Source organism: Chroicocephalus ridibundus, chromosome 8 (genome assembly GCF_963924245.1).
Source record: "Chroicocephalus ridibundus chromosome 8, bChrRid1.1, whole genome shotgun sequence".
Taxonomy (NCBI): Eukaryota; Metazoa; Chordata; class Aves; order Charadriiformes; family Laridae; genus Chroicocephalus; species Chroicocephalus ridibundus.
In genome coordinates this window covers 29,266,131-29,283,042 of record NC_086291.1, presented here as the reverse complement: position 1 = coordinate 29,283,042, position 16,912 = coordinate 29,266,131, and the positions used below count along the sequence as shown (strand labels likewise).

Here is a 16,912-nt window from a genome sequence, read left to right as displayed (position 1 = left end):
AATGGCATCTTTTTTTTAAAATCCTCTGCTGTGCATCACTTGCTAGGACAGTTGTACCAGTCTTTGGATACAGTCTTTCCTGTGAGAGCAGTAACAGGTCTTGCTATTCTTTTGCCAACATCCAAACTGTAGTACCGATCTGAAATGAAGATATGTCAGAATTAAATTCCAGAAACTACATTTAGTACGTGGAAAGAATCTTGAAGTTAAAGACTTCCTTTTAATTTCATTTAAGCATAAATAACAGATTTTTTCATTCTGCACCGAATGCATACATATGCAGTTGAGGGGCTATAACAACGAAGTTTTGTCCCCAGCTTTATCTTTTAGATGTCCCCTTCTTTATGTTTAGCTAAGTTTTATAGTACTGCTAATAATTAAAACTGCCCCAAGAACAGGGAGTAGGGAAGAATACTCTTCTACTGCTAGAACACAGAAATAGTTTTAAGAATTTGGAAATGAAACAAACTAGAAACAAACCAATCCTGCATTGACTACAAAAGTGGGAACTCTCCAGTCCCCGAGTGTGAATTAGCCTATGTTAAGGTTAGGAATTAGATCATACTGGCAGAGACTGACTTTAGCTGTAACCCAATACAGGATACTAGTTCTTAGAGCTTTTTCTTCTGAATACTCCAGAAAATTCTGAGGAGTGCTTTTTTGCATGATCCTGGCTAGAGGGAAAGGATCTACCTAATCTGCCATCATAAGTAATTTTTTCCTGTGAACCAAAATGATTCTTGTTCCTCCCTTTTTTTGTATTGTTTTGTCAGAAACATAGTTCTATGGAAGCTGGTGAAAAAACGATCAATGGGCAGTGGTCCAAAGACTTCAGTCTGTCATTAATGTAATTCTGCGTTTAAGCGTCAGGTTTTTTGTCACTTTACAAGCCTGAACTCTTAACGGCAATGTATTCCACAGCTGGCTAGCTTGAATCATTGTACCTAATTGCTGCTAGTTGTCCTGTAACTTGATTTCTTTTTAATAGAAACATCTCTCGATTGCAGGCAACATTTTAATTCTCAGGACTTTTTGGTAGTGCTTAAAATTAGTCTTGCAGAATCAGAAGTGGTAACCTCACGCTTTGGAAAACTCTGAGTACACGGGCTTCTTTCTTTCTCCATCCCTTAGTCTGTTGAGCTATACAGTAACTTGCATTAGCTTGAACTTACTGTAAGAGAAGGCATAATAATCGTAGCCGTCGGGCTTATTGTGGTTGGGTAGTGATATAGTTGAATGAATTACTTTGGGGAGCCCTCTCCAGTAGGTAGTCATTTTGATTTCCTTACGCAAAACTCCTGCAAGCGAAAGAAAGCTGAAGTTAGGAGGTGTCATGGTGTGTTTGCTGTAAGCTATCGTTTGCTTGTGTAATCTACAGCAAGCCAGATCTATTGGATTAAAATTTTTTAAAAGTACTATATTTAAAAAGAAAATGGAACAGAATGTTGTGTTTCAGAAACTACTAAGGTTAAAATGGTTGTATAAAAGAAACTTAATAAACATAAGTTACCAGATGGATATGGGTTGATTCTGACACTCTGAATAACGGTTGGCATTCTTGCTGCTCGTTGGAAGCGTCTCCTTATTACAAGTCTTGGGACAAAAGCTGGGTATTTTATGGTAACATGGGTTCTTCTCTGACACTTCTTGGCTGGTTCTTGTCTGTACACATACTGTTGCATGTTGCCATCTAAAACAGGCATTTGTTTCATTTGGTTAAAAAAAATATATCCATATTACACACAGGAAGTCTTTAATACATCTACAACTCTGGCAGCCTTCAGCTTTTCATATCCGATCCTATGTTTTGAGATTAAAAAAAAAAAAAGCCTTGCTCTCTAAATCCAACGTGTGCTTCTAGATGTAGTGAGCAGACCTCCTGCAGTCTCATCACAGTTATTGTAGTAAGTGCAATTCCAGGGGAACCGCTTTTGCTCCCACTATTCCTGTTTATCAAGCAGAGGGTGAGACCATCATTTTAGGCTGCATGAGAAAGAGAGCCAGAGTCCAGAAAAGGATTTGCATTTTGTTAACCTCTGCTTTTTAAATTCAGATAGCAATTCTTATGTTGGCAGCACATCATTCATATAAGATAAGGAAATTAATTTAAAATACAAAATAAGAAATATGGAGAGAGGTTTCCATACATAGTTATGAACTAATAAGATTAAAGCCTTCATTTCTCTAATTAACTTGAGACTAAAATAGTTTTACCACCAGATAAAACTTACTTTAATACGCTACAATGCTGGATTCTGTCCCTTACAGCCCTATTTTAAAAATGCACTTAAAGACCTGTAAGTACTAATACAAATTTTTTTAAGCTTCAGGCTATTTTTTGAGCACCTAGCACACTGACATCATATATGTTTCTGGTTTTGAAAGAAGTATGTCTTCCAGTCAAGAGAAACTGTGTTTTATTCCCGAGTGAGGCAATTCAAGCACCTTTTGATCACCTGTCAACTTTTGAAATATGAGACATACCTTTTTTGATAAAATAAACAGATTCTGGTCTGCTGTTGTATCTTGCCACAGGGAGGGTTGCGACTATTTTCCCACTTAGGCCTGCAAATCCATTCGCAAGAGGTTTGGGATAGCCTTTATCCATAACACCGTTAGTGAAGCGCCAGTAGAGGGGACCCTAATGATTTACGGAAGATAAGCTTTAGAGAAAATTCATTCTTGGTAATTCAGCTGCAACGCAGACCCGAAAAATACTTGTAACACTAGCATTTTGATAAATAAATGGCAAAACTGACTGGAAGCACTCCTCCTACGTCCAGTAAAACCAAGAAAAAAACCCTACAACTTCATAAAATACCTTCTGCAGTCTTTTAACACTGCTTTTGAATACAGATCGATTATCTTAGAAATGAACTGTGAGAGTGGTTACTGAACAAGGCCTTGCGAAATCTTGATGTTTTCACGGGTAGGAAAAACTGCTTGAATTCCAGGACTGAATGACCAATTGGTAAATAACTGTATAATGTCTTTAATGAGGTGTTCATGCTTCACTATCATTGTCTTTCAGGAATGGACATGTATTAGGAACAAACGTAGGCCATGCTTGGGCAAGGGAGAGATGTGCTAAAATAGCTGTATTTTAAAGAGCTGGGGTTTTTTGCAGTGTGGCTGATCTGTAAATAACTCCATCAATGTTCTGTCTCCCAGCTAATCACGGGAGTTGGGGGGGGGAAACATTGAATTGAGGTTTTTCCTGAGAAATCTCATCTCAAGGGCCGGGGGGGGGGAGGGGGGGAAGGGGAGGCGGTGCTGGGGAAGAGACAAAGCTTCAAACCCACTGCGCTGTTTAAAAATACCATTTCTTCTATAAAATGAGCAACGCGGCCCCAGAGCAACACAAGGCCCCCCTTCTGTAAGCGACGCTGAAGGGCTGCGTTTCGAAACCTGTCCCTTTCTTTAAGCTGACCCGCCCCACAGGGCGGGCTCCCCCACCTTGATGAAGAAGGTCTTGCCGTCGCAGTTGCACCTGGAGAAGACGGAGTCGATGGGGGATGGGATGCCCCAGCCGTCGCTGATCCGGCGGGGGTTGGTGGTCGGCGGGCTCCTGCCGTTCAGCAGCCAGTAGTAGTGACCTGTGGGGCGGAGGAGAGGCGGTGGGACACGCGCGGACCCACAGACGGACCGACGGACACACAGGGGCAGGGAGAACGGCCCTAGAAACGGCCGGGCAGGTGAGGGCGGTGGGGGAAGCGGGGGGGCTGGGGCCGGCCTACCTCGGAAGACGGCCAGGGTGCCGTTCTGCAGGGCCACCATGCCGTCCGCCGGCTTGCCGCTGCACAGGTCCTTGTCGGCTGCAAAACAGCAGTGATTCGGGTTTAACATTCCCCAGAAAGTGCGTTATCTCCCCTGCCCACCGCCGCGGCCGTTCAACGGCATCGCTTGTGTTGGGCCGTGCTCGGGGCTCGCGCTCCCTCAGGCCTCGCCTCTCCCTCAGGCCTCTCTGCCTGACACTTGTCGTGCAAAGGGTTTAATTACTCATTTGAGAGAGGTTTTTGGAAAGTTTGTCTCTCATGTTCTGGTCCCGGGACTGTCAGACTAGCAGTCTACCAGACTAGGTATGGATATTACAACTGACTGCTTACTTGAGTACCTGTTATTCAGAAAAAGGCCTATAAATGTATCGTATGCTATGTTCCTCATTTAATTCCTTCATGCTCCAGGATGTTTACTTGATGTTTCTCCAAGTTGCTCTAGTGGGTTCCCCTCCTGTGTTTACTTTCAGTTAAATATAAAGGAAGGATAAATCTGTTTTGGACCAAAACTGACTTATTTTTTATCAAAAAAAAAATTTTTTTTTTTCAAAATATGTGTCAATATATGATTGAAAAATTGCCCAAGAACCTAGGGGCTATATACCTGATTAAAATAAACTGTGAGGACGTGAAAAATGATGTGGCAAAAAGCACAGAGGAAAAAGAATACGAGGAAAAGACTTCTTGCCTGTCTTATGTGACAGGCAAGGCATCTTTTTTGTATGTGACTACAAAATGACAGGTTAGATACTATGAGTAATGGTGAATATTCAGCCTGACCCCCTAGCAATGGTTTCATGGGACTTAGGAATGTATCTTCTTTGTCCTTGATTTTTTGTGTTTGCATCTTTCACTGTACTTACAGCAAACATTTTTCATCTGAAACAATTACTGAAATGGGATCACACTCTAAACTACATGGAGAATTTCCATAACAGCATAACTGAAAACTGAGGTACCAGTATTCAGGTCATAGCTGACCACCAGGACAGGAGTGCCACGTTTTTCTGGCACCAGGTAGAAAGGTCTTGCATGTCCTTTACTCACGTGTTTTGTTGTGCTCTCTGGCGGAGTTACTGGTGCTTTTGTACCTACTGGAATGCAATTACCTTGTGTTTCTCCAGTTAAAATTGGCAGGTCCGCAGTGTGTATTAAAGGCTTGTTGATTATCTCAGGCTCTTCTTTTGCTGGCAGAGTTTCAGGCTCGGATGGATGAGGCTCATCTCTCGTGTCAGTAACTTCCTGGAAATGTACAGTTGGCTTGTCTGTCCCTTTAGTAACAATAAACATCTCTTCTATTGTGTCTTTTTTCTCTCTTGTAGCAGTTTCTTTGGTAACTGTAGTTTCCTCTCCCTTGTCAATATTAGGGACCTTCTCAGTAGCATCTTCCATTTCTTTTTCAGGTGTGAGGCTAGTTTCTTTGATGGTCGTTACCTCTGTTTTACCACCTGTTACTGTCTCTACAACACCACAAGTAGGAACTGAGGTCTCTTTAGCTGCAGCTGTTACAGGCTGCTTACTTTCTGTAGTTGTGTCTTTTTTAGTTGTTGTCACAATCTCCTTGGGTTTAGGAGTTGAATCTGTTTTGGCAGTTGCTGTCAACACAGTAGGCTTGGGCATGGGAGTTGTAGCTGCTGTTGTTACAGTTGCTGTTCCCACAGGGCTTTCTTCTTTTTTAGCTGTTAAAGTCTCTTTTGGTATGGGAGTCTTGTCTTGTTTAGCTGAGGTTGCTTGGTTTTCTGCAGCTGTGGTTGCAGTAGTTTTGTCCACAGACATTGTTTCTGATTCAGCTGCTGTAGTGACAGCTGGCTTGGCAGTAGGAGTTGTATTTGGAGTATCATCCTTACCTTTAGGAGAGTCATCTGGTTTGGCTGTTATCACTGTAGTTACAGTAATTGTGTCTTTCCAACTTGTTAAAATGTCTTTAAGCACAGTAGTTTTGTCTTTCTTGGGTTTTGTTATCTCTTTGTTCACCGTGGTTGTCTCTATTTTAGTGGTCGGCTCTTCGGTTATAGGAGTAGTAACAGTTTTAGCTGTTGTTTTGTCATTTTTGTCAGTTACTGTTACAATCTCAGTAGCACTAGCTGCAGTGACTACTGTCCTTTGTGCTGCTGTAGCTGTGTCTTTTGCAGTTGTGCTGGTTGCTACTTTGGCTGTAGGAGTTGTAATTTTCTTTTCTGCTGTTGTTTGTGAAACAGCTGTGTCTGCTTCAGTTGTGACTGCCCCACTGCTTTGAGTGGTTGTGTCTTCTTTAGCAGTTGTTACTAATCCAGCGATGGTAGTGAGTACAATGGGTGTTGTTTTCTGTGTGGCAATGGTGTCAGCCTCAGTGGCTACAGCGGTAGTCTCCTTGACTTCAGGGGTGGCGGGAGAGTCTGCGTCTGCCTCCTCTGCTTTAAGGGTGGTGGGAGAGTCCGCCTTGGTTGTTGGTGCCTCTGGGGTTGTCTCTTCAGCTTTGGGGGTGGTGGGAGAATCAGCTTTGGTTGTTGGTGCCTCTGGGGTTGTCTCTTCAGCTTTGGGGGTGGTGGGAGAATCAGCTTTGGTTGTTGGTGCCTCTGGGGTTGTCTCTTCAGCTTTGGGGGTGGTGGGGGAGTCAGCCTTGGTTGTTGGTGCCTCTGGGGTTGTCTCTTCAGCTTTGGCGGTGGTGGGAGAATCAGCTTTGGTTGTTGGTGCCTCTGGGGTTGTCTCTTCAGCTTTGGGGATGGTGGGAGAATCAGCCTTGGTCGTTGGTGCCTCTGTGGCCTCAGGGGTTGTGTCTTCAGGTTTGGGGGTGGTGAGAGATTCTGCTTCAGTCGTTGGTGCCTCTGGGGTTGTCTCTTCAGCTTTGGGGGTAGTAGGAGAATCTGCTTCAGTTGTTGGTGCCTCTGGGGTTGTGTCTTCAGCTTTGGGGGTGGTGGGGGAGTCAGCCTTGGTCGTTGGTGCCTCTGGGGTTGCGTCTTCAGGTTTGGGGGTGGTGGGGGAGTCAGCCTTGGTCGTTGGTGCCTCTGGGGTTGTGTCCTCAGGTTTGGGGGTGGCGGGAGAGTCTGCTTTGGTCGTTGGTGCCTCTGTGGCCTCAGGGGTTGTGTCTTCAGGTTTGGGGGTGGTGGGAGAGTTGGCCTTGGTCGTTAGTGCCTCTGGAGTTGTCTCTTCAGGTTTGGGGGTGGTGGGAGATTCTGCTTCAGTCGTTGGTGCCTCTGGGGTTGTCTCTTCAGGTTTTGGTGTGGTAGGAGAATCTGCTGCAGTCGTTGGTGCCTCTGGGGTTGTCTCTTCAGGTTTTGGGGTGGTGGGGGAGTTGGCCTTGGTCGTTGGTGCCTCTGTGGCCTCGGGTGTTGTGTCTTCAGCTTTTGTGGTGGTGGGAGAGTCTGCTTCAGTTGTTGGTGCCTCTGGGGTTGTCTCTTCAGCTTTGGGGGTGGTGGGAGAATCTGCTTCAGTCGTTGGTGCCTCTGTGGTCTCTGGCGTTGTATCTTCAGCTTTTGTGGTGGTGGGAGAGTCTGCTTCAGTTGTTGGTGCCTCTGGGGTTGTCTCTTCAGCTTTGGGGGTGATGGGGGAGTCAGCCTTGGTCGTTGGTGCCTCTGGGGTTGTCTCTTCAGCTTTGGGGGTGGTGGGAGAGTCTGCTTCAGTCATTGGTGCCTCTGTGGCCTCTGGCGTTGTATCTTCAGCTTTTGTGGTGGGAGAGTCTGCTTCAGTTGTTGGTGCCTCTGGGGTTGTCTCTTCAGCTTTGGGGGTGGTGGGAGAGTCTGCTTCAGTCGTTGGTGCCTCTGTGGCCTCAGGGGTTGTGTCTTCAGGTTTGGGGGTGGTAGGGGAGTCTGCCTTGGTTGTTGGTTCCTCTGTGGCCTCAGGGGTTGTGTCTTCAGCTTTTGGTGTCGTGGGAGAGTCTGCCTCGGTTGTTGGTGCCTCTGTGGCCTCGGGGGGTGTGTCTTCAGGTTTTGTGGTGGTGGGAGATTCTGCTTCAGTCATTGGTACCTCTGGGGTTGTCTCTTCAGCTTTGGGAGTGGTGGGAGAATCTGCTTCAGTCGTTGGTGCCTCTGTGGCCTCAGGGGTTGTGTCTTCAGGTTTGGGGGTGGTGGGAGAGTCTGCTTTGGTTGTTGGTGCCTCTGTGGCCTCTGGGGTTGTCTCTTCAGGTTTGGGGGTGGTGGGAGAGTCAGCCATGGTCGTTGGTGCCTCTGTGGGCACTGCAGTTTTCTCTTCTTCTGTGGGGTTGGTGGGAGAATCTGCCTCAGTCATCGGTTCCTCTGTGGCCTCAGGGGTTGTATCTTCAGCTTTTGGGGTCGTAGGAGAGTCTGGCTTGATTGTTGGTGCCTCTGTGGCCTCAGGGGTTGTGTCTTCAGGTTTGGGGGTGGTGGGAGAGTCTGCTTTGGTTGTTGGTGCCTCTGTGGCCTCTGGGGTTGTCTCTTCAGGTTTGGGGGTGGTGGGAGAGTCAGCCATGGTCGTTGGTGCCTCTGTGGGCACTGCAGTTTCCTCTTCTTCTTCTGGGGGGTTGGTGGGAGAATCTGCCTCAGTCATCGGTTCCTCTGTGGCCTCAGGGGTTGTGTCTTCAGCTTTTGGGGTTGTGGGAGAGTCTGGCTTGGTTGTTGGTGCCTCTGTGGCCTCAGGGGTTGGCTCTTCTGCTTCGGCGGTTGTGGGATAGTCTGTTTCTGTCACTGGTTCCTCTGTGACCTCAGGGGTTGTTTCTTCAACCTTAGCGATAGTGGGAGAATCTGTCCTGGTCGTTGGTGCCTCTGTGGCAGCAGGGGTTGTGCCTTCAGGTTTGGGGGTGGTGGGAGAATCTGTGTAAAATTGCACTTAATTAGCATTATAGTGGTTGAAACATTTATGTAAACTGGCCAAAAAAAGAAGATGTGGAAACCTAAAAATTGATAAGTTGCCAGTTTATGTACTCATGTAACTGTCAAAACATAAATAATTTAGAAGAGCCAAAGTAACCTGGACTTAATTATAACATTGCCTGCCCTTATGACCTGGACTTGAATGAGAGAGGTAGGGAAACAGGAGGAAAATAAATTTTCTGAATACAGACACCTGACTGCATCTCCTACTGTATCTTTTTATATCTTGGATGTTTTTTCTCTTTGTGGTTTACAGCTTTAAGACTCTCTGTACTTGTATGTATAGTTACATTGACTTGAGTCAGATTGTTAATATAGCTATAGTCAGCAGAAAGTAACAGTAAATGCTTCTGCATTTAAATCTCTCTCTAAGTGTTCTCTCTCTGAAGTTTTGCCATTTAGTTCTGTTTTCACATAGGTTTTGTGTTTTGGATTTATGTTTTTTTTTCCCTATGATTTCTGCTGTGTTGCTGTCTACCATTACAGCTGAATCGGCATTTGTTTGTTGAAGACCTGAAAAACCAAGTGCAGTATCGTGTGGTTTGGGACCATGTTGGTCAGCTTTTGAACAAATCTGAAAATATAAAAAGATCTGAGCTATTGTTGATGGTCACAGCCTGATGACTGTTATCAGCACCAATGCAGTGTCTCTCCCAGCAGGCTGGAAGAACTTACAATACTGCAGTGCGAGAAATAATTCCTGTGTAAATGTATTCTAGAAAAAGTGCAGTATTAGCAGAGCGTTACAGAATAGGTTTTCCTCCCACCCAATGTGTCTGAAATACCGTAAGCCAAGTGGGATCCTGTTAATGGTTATCTGAATTTCCTTAATTTTGTTTCATTCAACCTGCTATATTGATTTTTGAAATAGGAAATTGCCACAGCAGCAAGGTAAATACTCCACATTTAAAATAAAATATGTAAGGATTAAAATATTGGCCAAAATTGATTTCTAGTCTCATTTCATGCCTTGTCACTTGAGGTTTCAAGTTGAAACTGATCTCCCAAGTTATCACTTAAAATGCTGGAACAGAATATCAAAAGAACACAGGAAAGCAACATATTTTCCATTCAGAAAAAATAAACTATATGTGTTGCCTGAAGCTGCATGAGGCCTGGCTTGATTAAAGCTACAGAAGCCTGCTAGGAGACTTTCCCATCCTGGTCCTGCCAATTCATCACTGTCCCAAAATATAACACCGTTCCTGTTCCAGCCGTGGACTTGGTCCAAAACTGACAATGGCATGTAACATATTTTTGGAAGATATGTGTGAAAATCCAATAGAGACGCAGGAGACATCACTGCACTCCAAAATCTGTTAAATGAACTCTCCAAAGTCAGTATCCTGAGGTCTAGGTGAGGTAATTAGTTTATAAACTGAGCGGTTCCAAGCTTGGTAACTGTCTGGTAATGTCTCGCATCGGCTTTCTATTTCCAGAGCAGGAACATGGTCTTTAATGTTCCTTCAGGTAACACCCATCCTGTTTCATTCATATGCTTTCCTACCTTCCATAACTTCATGGGGCTGTGTTACTTCCTCTGTCTGCTTCTCCTCATTTGTGGATGACCTTTTAGATGTTGATTTGTTTGGTGGAGGAGTCTTAGGTGTTGTCTTTTCTGCGTGTGCTGAAAGAAATAAAAGAATCCGTTAATGGGAGTGTTTTTCTTTATAGGTGCTTGGTGTTAACTGTATAAAAAGAAAGTGATTACAAAATTTCAGTGACAATCTTCCATACGAATCTAAGTTTCTTTCTCTATATAGGATTCTTTCCAGTGTTATTCAGGGGAAAGAGGAAAAATACACTTTGGATCCCAAAGTGTTTCATCACAGATGGGATAAATGGTTTTCCTGGGAGTTTGAGGTGCGGCATTGTTTGCTAACATGAATTTTGAGGTGGGAAAAAGATGAATGCTGAGTGGAACTCTATGTTTTGAAAATTTGTCTATTTTTTTTTCCCAGCTTATTTTTTGGCTACAAGATGTGTTGGGGCTAACTCAGTATAGTCTGCCTCTGAGAGCTACCATATTAGCCAAGCATTTCCTTTGATAATCCCCTGATGACTTAGCTGTATTGTAGTTCTTCAGATGGGGTAATTCTGCACATAAGTGATTGTTTCAGAGAGATATCTTAAAAGCGATTGTTTCCTTGAGAGAGACAGAAGCTACAAAATAGATACGGACCAAAGATACAATGCAAGGTTGTTTCTGAGAGTACCTGCAGGATGTTTTTGATCCAACGAAAAGGAGTTGGTACCTGCCATAGGTATATGTAACAAGCCTTTGACAAAAGGAGTGGTATTTTTGTCTAATAAGGTGATGACCATGGTATCAAAGGATTTACTTTCATAGCAAGCTAGTACTCAAAGCAAATAAGGTTGGGTGGTAGACCATATACTGAAGCATTTATTGAGAAAGAGAGAGAAATTGTAATTGTTGAATAAAACCACTTTTGGAGCAGAATCAGCTTTCAGAGGAGTCAGTAGTGGTGGGAGGGAAATGTTTAACCAGCCCTTAACTCTGTGTGTGTGTGTGTTCTGGGGATATAGGGCTACTGGAGGATAGGAAAGATAAAAATGATCTCTAGATATACATTGTAAACTTACTTTACTGTACAGAACAAAGTGTTCAGAAGATGCAGAAACAGCAAAATCAAAATTCACTGCATGGCGTTAAGTTACTGCATTCTTTCAAAAGGTTTAACACATTTCTCAGTTATTCACACATAGCGAAAACACCAAAATACTGAGTATGGTTGTAGGCTGTGTTTTGGGGATTTTTTTGGTGAGGTTTTGTTGGGTTTTTTTCCACAAAAATTAATAGCAAAGCTAAGTAACTAAAATACTAGCAGAAGCTCTCTAAGATAGGAGTGGTTAACTTTTCATTATATTTGAACTGAATACAAGTGAAAGCTAACTATCTTTTGTGAGCGTTCATGCATGTTAAGCTCCAGCAGAAAGAGGGAGGAGTTAAATAACCTCCAAGGCAGCAAATTAATCTCAAGACACTTCGAAGACATTTATCCTCTTCTAGACATCCAGTCAAAAATGCTGAATACAGAGTCTATTTCAGTATAAATTACTATGCAACAGAGTAGCAAAACCAAGCCACTATACCAGCACTTGGGGACTGGGAGTGGTTAGTGATGTGAACCAAATGATAATCCATAACTCAACCTGTTTGTTAAACTGCATGCTTTGAAAATCGGCTGCCTTGGAGGTTGTCTGGTCTGTGAATGCAGCAACCCGCTGCCAAGCCATATGTGCGAAGTGTGTTCACAGAAATAAATTTAGGTCCGCGAGTGGCAGAAAGTTTAAGGACATGATGAAATTAAACATATTCTGTTGGTGTTTTCTACACTTGAAATTAATAGCTGATGTCATTAAAGCTACATGAAGGTGAAACTGCTCCTCCAGATCTGATAGCAATAAGGAAATTTCTTACCCTCTTTACAGTGTGTCGCGTAGTCTGGGCAACATTTGCCATATCTTTCACAGTCTGCATCACAGTCACACTCTCTTCCTCTTTCAAAGGATTCGAAGCAACGTCCTTTGCAGGAGAGTGCTGCATAAGGCAGAATAAGAGAGTTAGTATTTTTGACCAGCTCACATTTAACTCTGAGACCTTTCTATGGTAAAGTCGTTTGCTTAAGCTGATGCAAAGAACAGCTTCATAAAAACAGGTGGTTATTCTTGTCTGATCCAGAACTTGTTTGTGTAGTTGTGGGGTTTGGATCAGGCTGTACAGCCAGGACTGCACTTTGCCATTGCAGTATACTGAGGCCATTTAGAATTTGTAGTAAGATAAAATGTGACCTCAGAGTGTTGCTGAGTCATCTCTGTTGCTGGATCTAAGAAGTCTTATCTTACACCTGTAATTTTAATAGCACTACAGTGCAGTGTAACAAACTGCAGTTATCTAAATCACTGGCATTTTAGACATTGGTGATTCGTAAGAATTTTTTTTTTAACTCACAGTAAAAGTTTGAAACACCTGTATTCATTTACACTATACAGTTTTGTGTATAAGTAAAGCATATAAAATAATACTCAACCAACCATCTTCCCCATCAAACTCTGGATGTGGCTGTGATCCAGAGCCAATTTCTATCCATGGAAGGACACCTTCTGACTTTGGATTAGACCCTACAACCTCCACACTTCTTAAATTTGAGTTGGAATGTCCCAGAATTTCTTCCTGTAAAATCCTGAATTTGCTTTTAACAATTTTTTATGTGACAGACAAACAGATGTAGTACAAATGCACTAAGGAGAAGAAAGCAAGCAGTAGGTTGCTCTGCTCTTCTGAAAAGCAAAATCCTGTTCTCGGTGATAACCTGTGGATACACAATTTTCTCTGAGTGGGTTGCAAGAGGTTATCACTGAGTTTTTGAGGGGGAGAAAATACACGTATGAGAAGAGAACAAGGACGCAGTGAACTACAGGAGACATTTAAGCATTCAGAGGAGAGACACTGGTGTGGTAGGTAGTTAGAACAAACGGGAGGGGAAGTCTTGCCAATAGGAACTGGCTGTGTTTGGGAACTTACCCACTGTGCAGACTTTGTTGAAGTCAGGGCAGCACTCCATGTAGTGTTGACAGCTAAAATCACAGTGGCAGTCATGCTCTCTAGAATACCCTTCCCCACATCTCCCTGTACAGCTTGATAAATCTAAAAATCACACAACACTGGTGTAAACATTGCCAAGCCAACATGATACATAAGGAAACGCTGAACGGCAAAGTGGTAAGATTTTTTTTTTTTTTTTCTACAGAATGCCATTTCTTTACTTGGTATTGCAGAAACCGTGGGCCCAGTGTGAGCCCTCCTGAAGGCATGTGGGTCAGAGGATTGCTCTCAGCCAGCCTGAGGACCGGCAGCAGTGCGCTCAGGTTAGAGGCTAACTTATCCTGTTTCTCCTGAAGATTAATGAATCCCTGAGGGACTGGTTTAGTAATATGGCCACACCAGTTCTGGCATAAAACTAGCCCATGCAGATTATCTTAATGAGAATATCAGCCAGGCACTCTATTGTTTTGCAGACTTATTCTCCATCTTAATTCACCCTTTGTGTGGTTATAGATGTGTGCCTGCACTGCCACACCTGAAAGACTCATTCAATTTTTTGTAATGTTCTACATAATGACCAAATAAAACCAGTTTAGCTTGCAAACTGGTGAGCACTGTCATAATAAACGCAGGGTCCTGGAGGCATTTTTATTTGCAGTTTTCAAAATCTGTCTGCCCTCTACATTATCTTTTTCGCTGAGGTCAGAGAGGAATTCAGTATCAACTTTGAGGTTAGGAACAGTTGGGATCTAGTGCTGCAGTCTTCTGTAATGTACTTCCTGATTGTTAATTAGGAGATTACTTATTAGCCAAGTAACATAAAAGCTCATCCCACAATGGCTTTACTGCTAGGCTGCTGTAGTGTTGGAAAATGCTAATAATAATAAATGGTGCAGGTTACAGGTGATAAGCAAGACATCGGGAGGTCTGCTTTCAAACTGCACGCATTCAAGCTTGGCAGCCATTTGGTTCCTTCTACTGCCAGATCAGATATTCACCCTGAACTCCCCTTCCTACGTGAAATCTTTAATAACGTAAAACACTAACAGCTTCTTCTGGAAATGAAACATGCAGGACCACAAGTGAAGCGCCCCTAAATACAAACAAAGAAGCTGAACAATCAGCAAGCTAAAACAGAGTTAAGATAATCAGCTGAAACACTGAGGAACAAGAAGAAAATAACAAGAAATAACGTATAACACAAGACAACAAAGACAATTTCTAACAGCACACGCTCCACGTTTGTATATATGAAGGAAGACTATGGGATAACAAATAATTACATGTATTGTGATTTTTCAGCAGTTAGGTATAATGTTTGTTACCACTTCTTTACAAATAACGAAGTGGGACTAGGGAATAAATGGAATAGGGGAATTGAAAAGAGAAGGTAGGCATCTCTGTTATGAATATGTGGCCAATATATTGCACCCTTCTTCCCTTCTGGGAAGAAAATACAGGTAAGTCCAAAAAGTAACACCTTTTCATTAATTTATTTGTTTTAAGTTTATGACTTGTAAGTTATGAGGTAACTTCTAAGAAAAATGCCTAAATGATTCTAGTTGCTGTTGGCAGGAGTCTTGATTTTAGCTGAAAATTGCGAGAAGACTCCCATCAACTGCAGAGGGTGCAGTGTCAGACTGCTCTGCCCTGCAGGTAAAATCTGACTTCTGCTGTGCCCTGGTGAACTGCTCAGATATACAAATGTTATATCTTCTACTATCAAGTAGTAATAAATTATTTTCTACCAGCAAGTAACACACAATGTTATCACTATAACAACTTGATAGCTACTTGAGAACTATGACAGCACAGGACTTGGCAGGCTGCAAGTTCTGTTTCTTCATAACTTTAGTTAGAAATCAATTACAGAGGTTTGAGAGTAAATAAAAATCTGTAGTATTAGACAAATAATTGCCAAAATTGGCCTAGGTGGTGGTCATAACAGTGCATTTAATGGCAAAGCACTTAGCACGGTATAGACATTCCTTTCCCTGAGCCTATTGTATTTAAATATTTCTAACCAAATTACGTGGATATTGTAATTTTAGATTCTTCCTTGAATCATACTGCAAATCACTTGGGCTAAATATGTCAGTCCAAGGGCAAAAGGATCTGTAGATATGTCTACAGAAAAAGAAGCAGGTTTGTATGCATTTTGCATGATATTTATGTTATTCCTCCAAAAAAGAGGACCACACTGTAACAAAATATATTTATAAAAATATTCAATAATGATAAAAATTAATCATAACGCCTGTCTGAATAAATATAAAGTTCTAGAACTTAGAATTTTTCTGGAGATGCATTTGAGGTATTCTTAGTATGAAGTATCCCTTCAGCTTTGTTACAGTACCTTCAGAAGCCACTTCTTGAATCAAGGACAGTGAAAGGATCACCAGGGATATGCAAAGTATGTTCCATATGATCATTACTTTCAGGTACGACATCATCCCTAAAGAGAAATAATCTCACATCACTACGTGTGATTCAATTTATCAGTTCATAATTTTAACAACATTGCAGTGCATATCTTTAATACTAGTTTAATAACAACATAAAATTAATACTAAAATTATTCAAGGACAAATTGCTAATTTAGAATTACGACATACATTCTCTCTTGGTTATTAGTCGATTAGCTATTAAATTTTGAAATAGGACTAGGAAAATTCATTATTAGCAAATAATGGAAGTAATTTTTTTCAGAATTCTGTTACATGAAAACTACAGTCATAGTCTTCGCCTTTTAACATGGGTGCACTTCAGTACAACAGTTTCTAAGGTTATAATACTGATAAATATAAATGTAAAGTAAAAAAAATACTGTCAAAATATTAGCCATTAAGCAACGTAATTTTATAAACCATAATCTATCATTGAAATATTAATGTTTAAACACATCAAATGGAAATGTGGATAAAAGTAAATCATCTTTCAAAAGGAAAATTGTCTGGTTTTTCTGTTCCAGTTCATCATCTTCCTTTTGAAGAGGTGCACTGTGATCAAAATGCTCAGAGTAGAGATAGATATTACACTTACCTAACAAAGAATACGTCTGCTCCCAGTGATGTTTCAGATGCCTTATATATTGCTTTGTAACTATGCTGGGGTTAACTAATTAGCTTGTTAAACAAAACCGCCAATGACAGCTTATGACAGCAAACTTTCCACATGAGTTGGAAGCGGTCCCAGATGACTAGACTAGCACAACATCTGGAAAATACTCCCATTAAGAAAAACGATTACAGAAAAAACTAAACACAGACTTACTAGTCAAAACACATTTTGATTACTGAGTGCAACGAACAAATTGTCCTGAGTGCATCTGGAAGGCATTAGATATTATTGCATAGCAATAAAAAATCATTATCGGCAAATAGTAAGTAGATTTTCTTCCTTGTCAAATGTAGCTTAGGTGACAGTAGCCTAAAATTATGCAGTAGCATCTGCTACTGATGCTGGTGTATCTTCTCCAAAAAGTTTTAAGATATAATTCATGAAGTCATAAGTAATTTGCCAGTTCTGCACTGAATAATATATAGTACTTTTCCCTGAACTGAATGGAAATTTTGCCAACATATTGGCTAGAAATGAAAGAATGTAGTCAAATCTCAAATGTATTAAATATATGATATGTAAAACATGAAAAATGAATGAAAGAGACTTAAATTGTTTCAATGTTCGTTGTGTTTATTGGTTCCAGATTCAGGGTGCTAGAAATGGTTATTTGCAACTCTCTGTCAGAGCTAAAGGAGGTTTCC

The 16,912-nt window shown here is 41.8% G+C and overlaps 1 protein-coding gene across 2 annotated transcripts; it reads right to left on the bottom strand.

Annotated features, from left to right (window-relative positions):
* Position 1: 1 nt before the first annotated feature.
* On the bottom strand, positions 2 to 16,226 carry PRG4 (proteoglycan 4). Of its 2 annotated transcripts, XM_063342920.1 has the most exons (12): positions 16,191 to 16,226; positions 15,505 to 15,603; positions 13,128 to 13,250; positions 12,024 to 12,143; positions 10,089 to 10,208; positions 4,886 to 8,521; positions 3,738 to 3,815; positions 3,457 to 3,596; positions 2,485 to 2,641; positions 1,511 to 1,690; positions 1,173 to 1,298; positions 2 to 139 (listed from the first exon to the last, which is right to left on the bottom strand). In XM_063342920.1, the coding sequence occupies exons 2-12, from the start codon at positions 15,599 to 15,601 to the stop codon at positions 36 to 38; spliced, it is 4,881 nt and encodes a 1,626-aa protein (XP_063198990.1). In that variant the 5' UTR covers positions 15,602 to 15,603; positions 16,191 to 16,226; the 3' UTR covers positions 2 to 35. The 2 variants fall into 2 exon arrangements, with proteins under 2 accessions (XP_063198990.1, XP_063198991.1); XM_063342921.1 differs by lacking the exon at positions 13,128 to 13,250.
* Between the last annotated feature and the right edge of the window lie 686 nt (positions 16,227 to 16,912).

What these genes read in the sequence shown, in the direction of transcription:
- PRG4 (XM_063342920.1), bottom strand. Translation starts at nt 15,601, where the DNA reads ATGATGTCGTACCTGAAAGTAATGATCATATGGAACATACTTTGCATA. An exon ending in TGTTTATTTTATCAAAAAAG is followed by an intron (nt 1,691 to 2,484) that starts GTATGTCTCATA and finishes TGCCTGTTTTAG; the next exon opens with ATGGCAACATGCAACAGTAT. An exon ending in AATCAACCCATATCCATCTG is followed by an intron (nt 1,299 to 1,510) that starts GTAACTTATGTT and finishes TTTCGCTTGCAG; the next exon opens with GAGTTTTGCGTAAGGAAATC.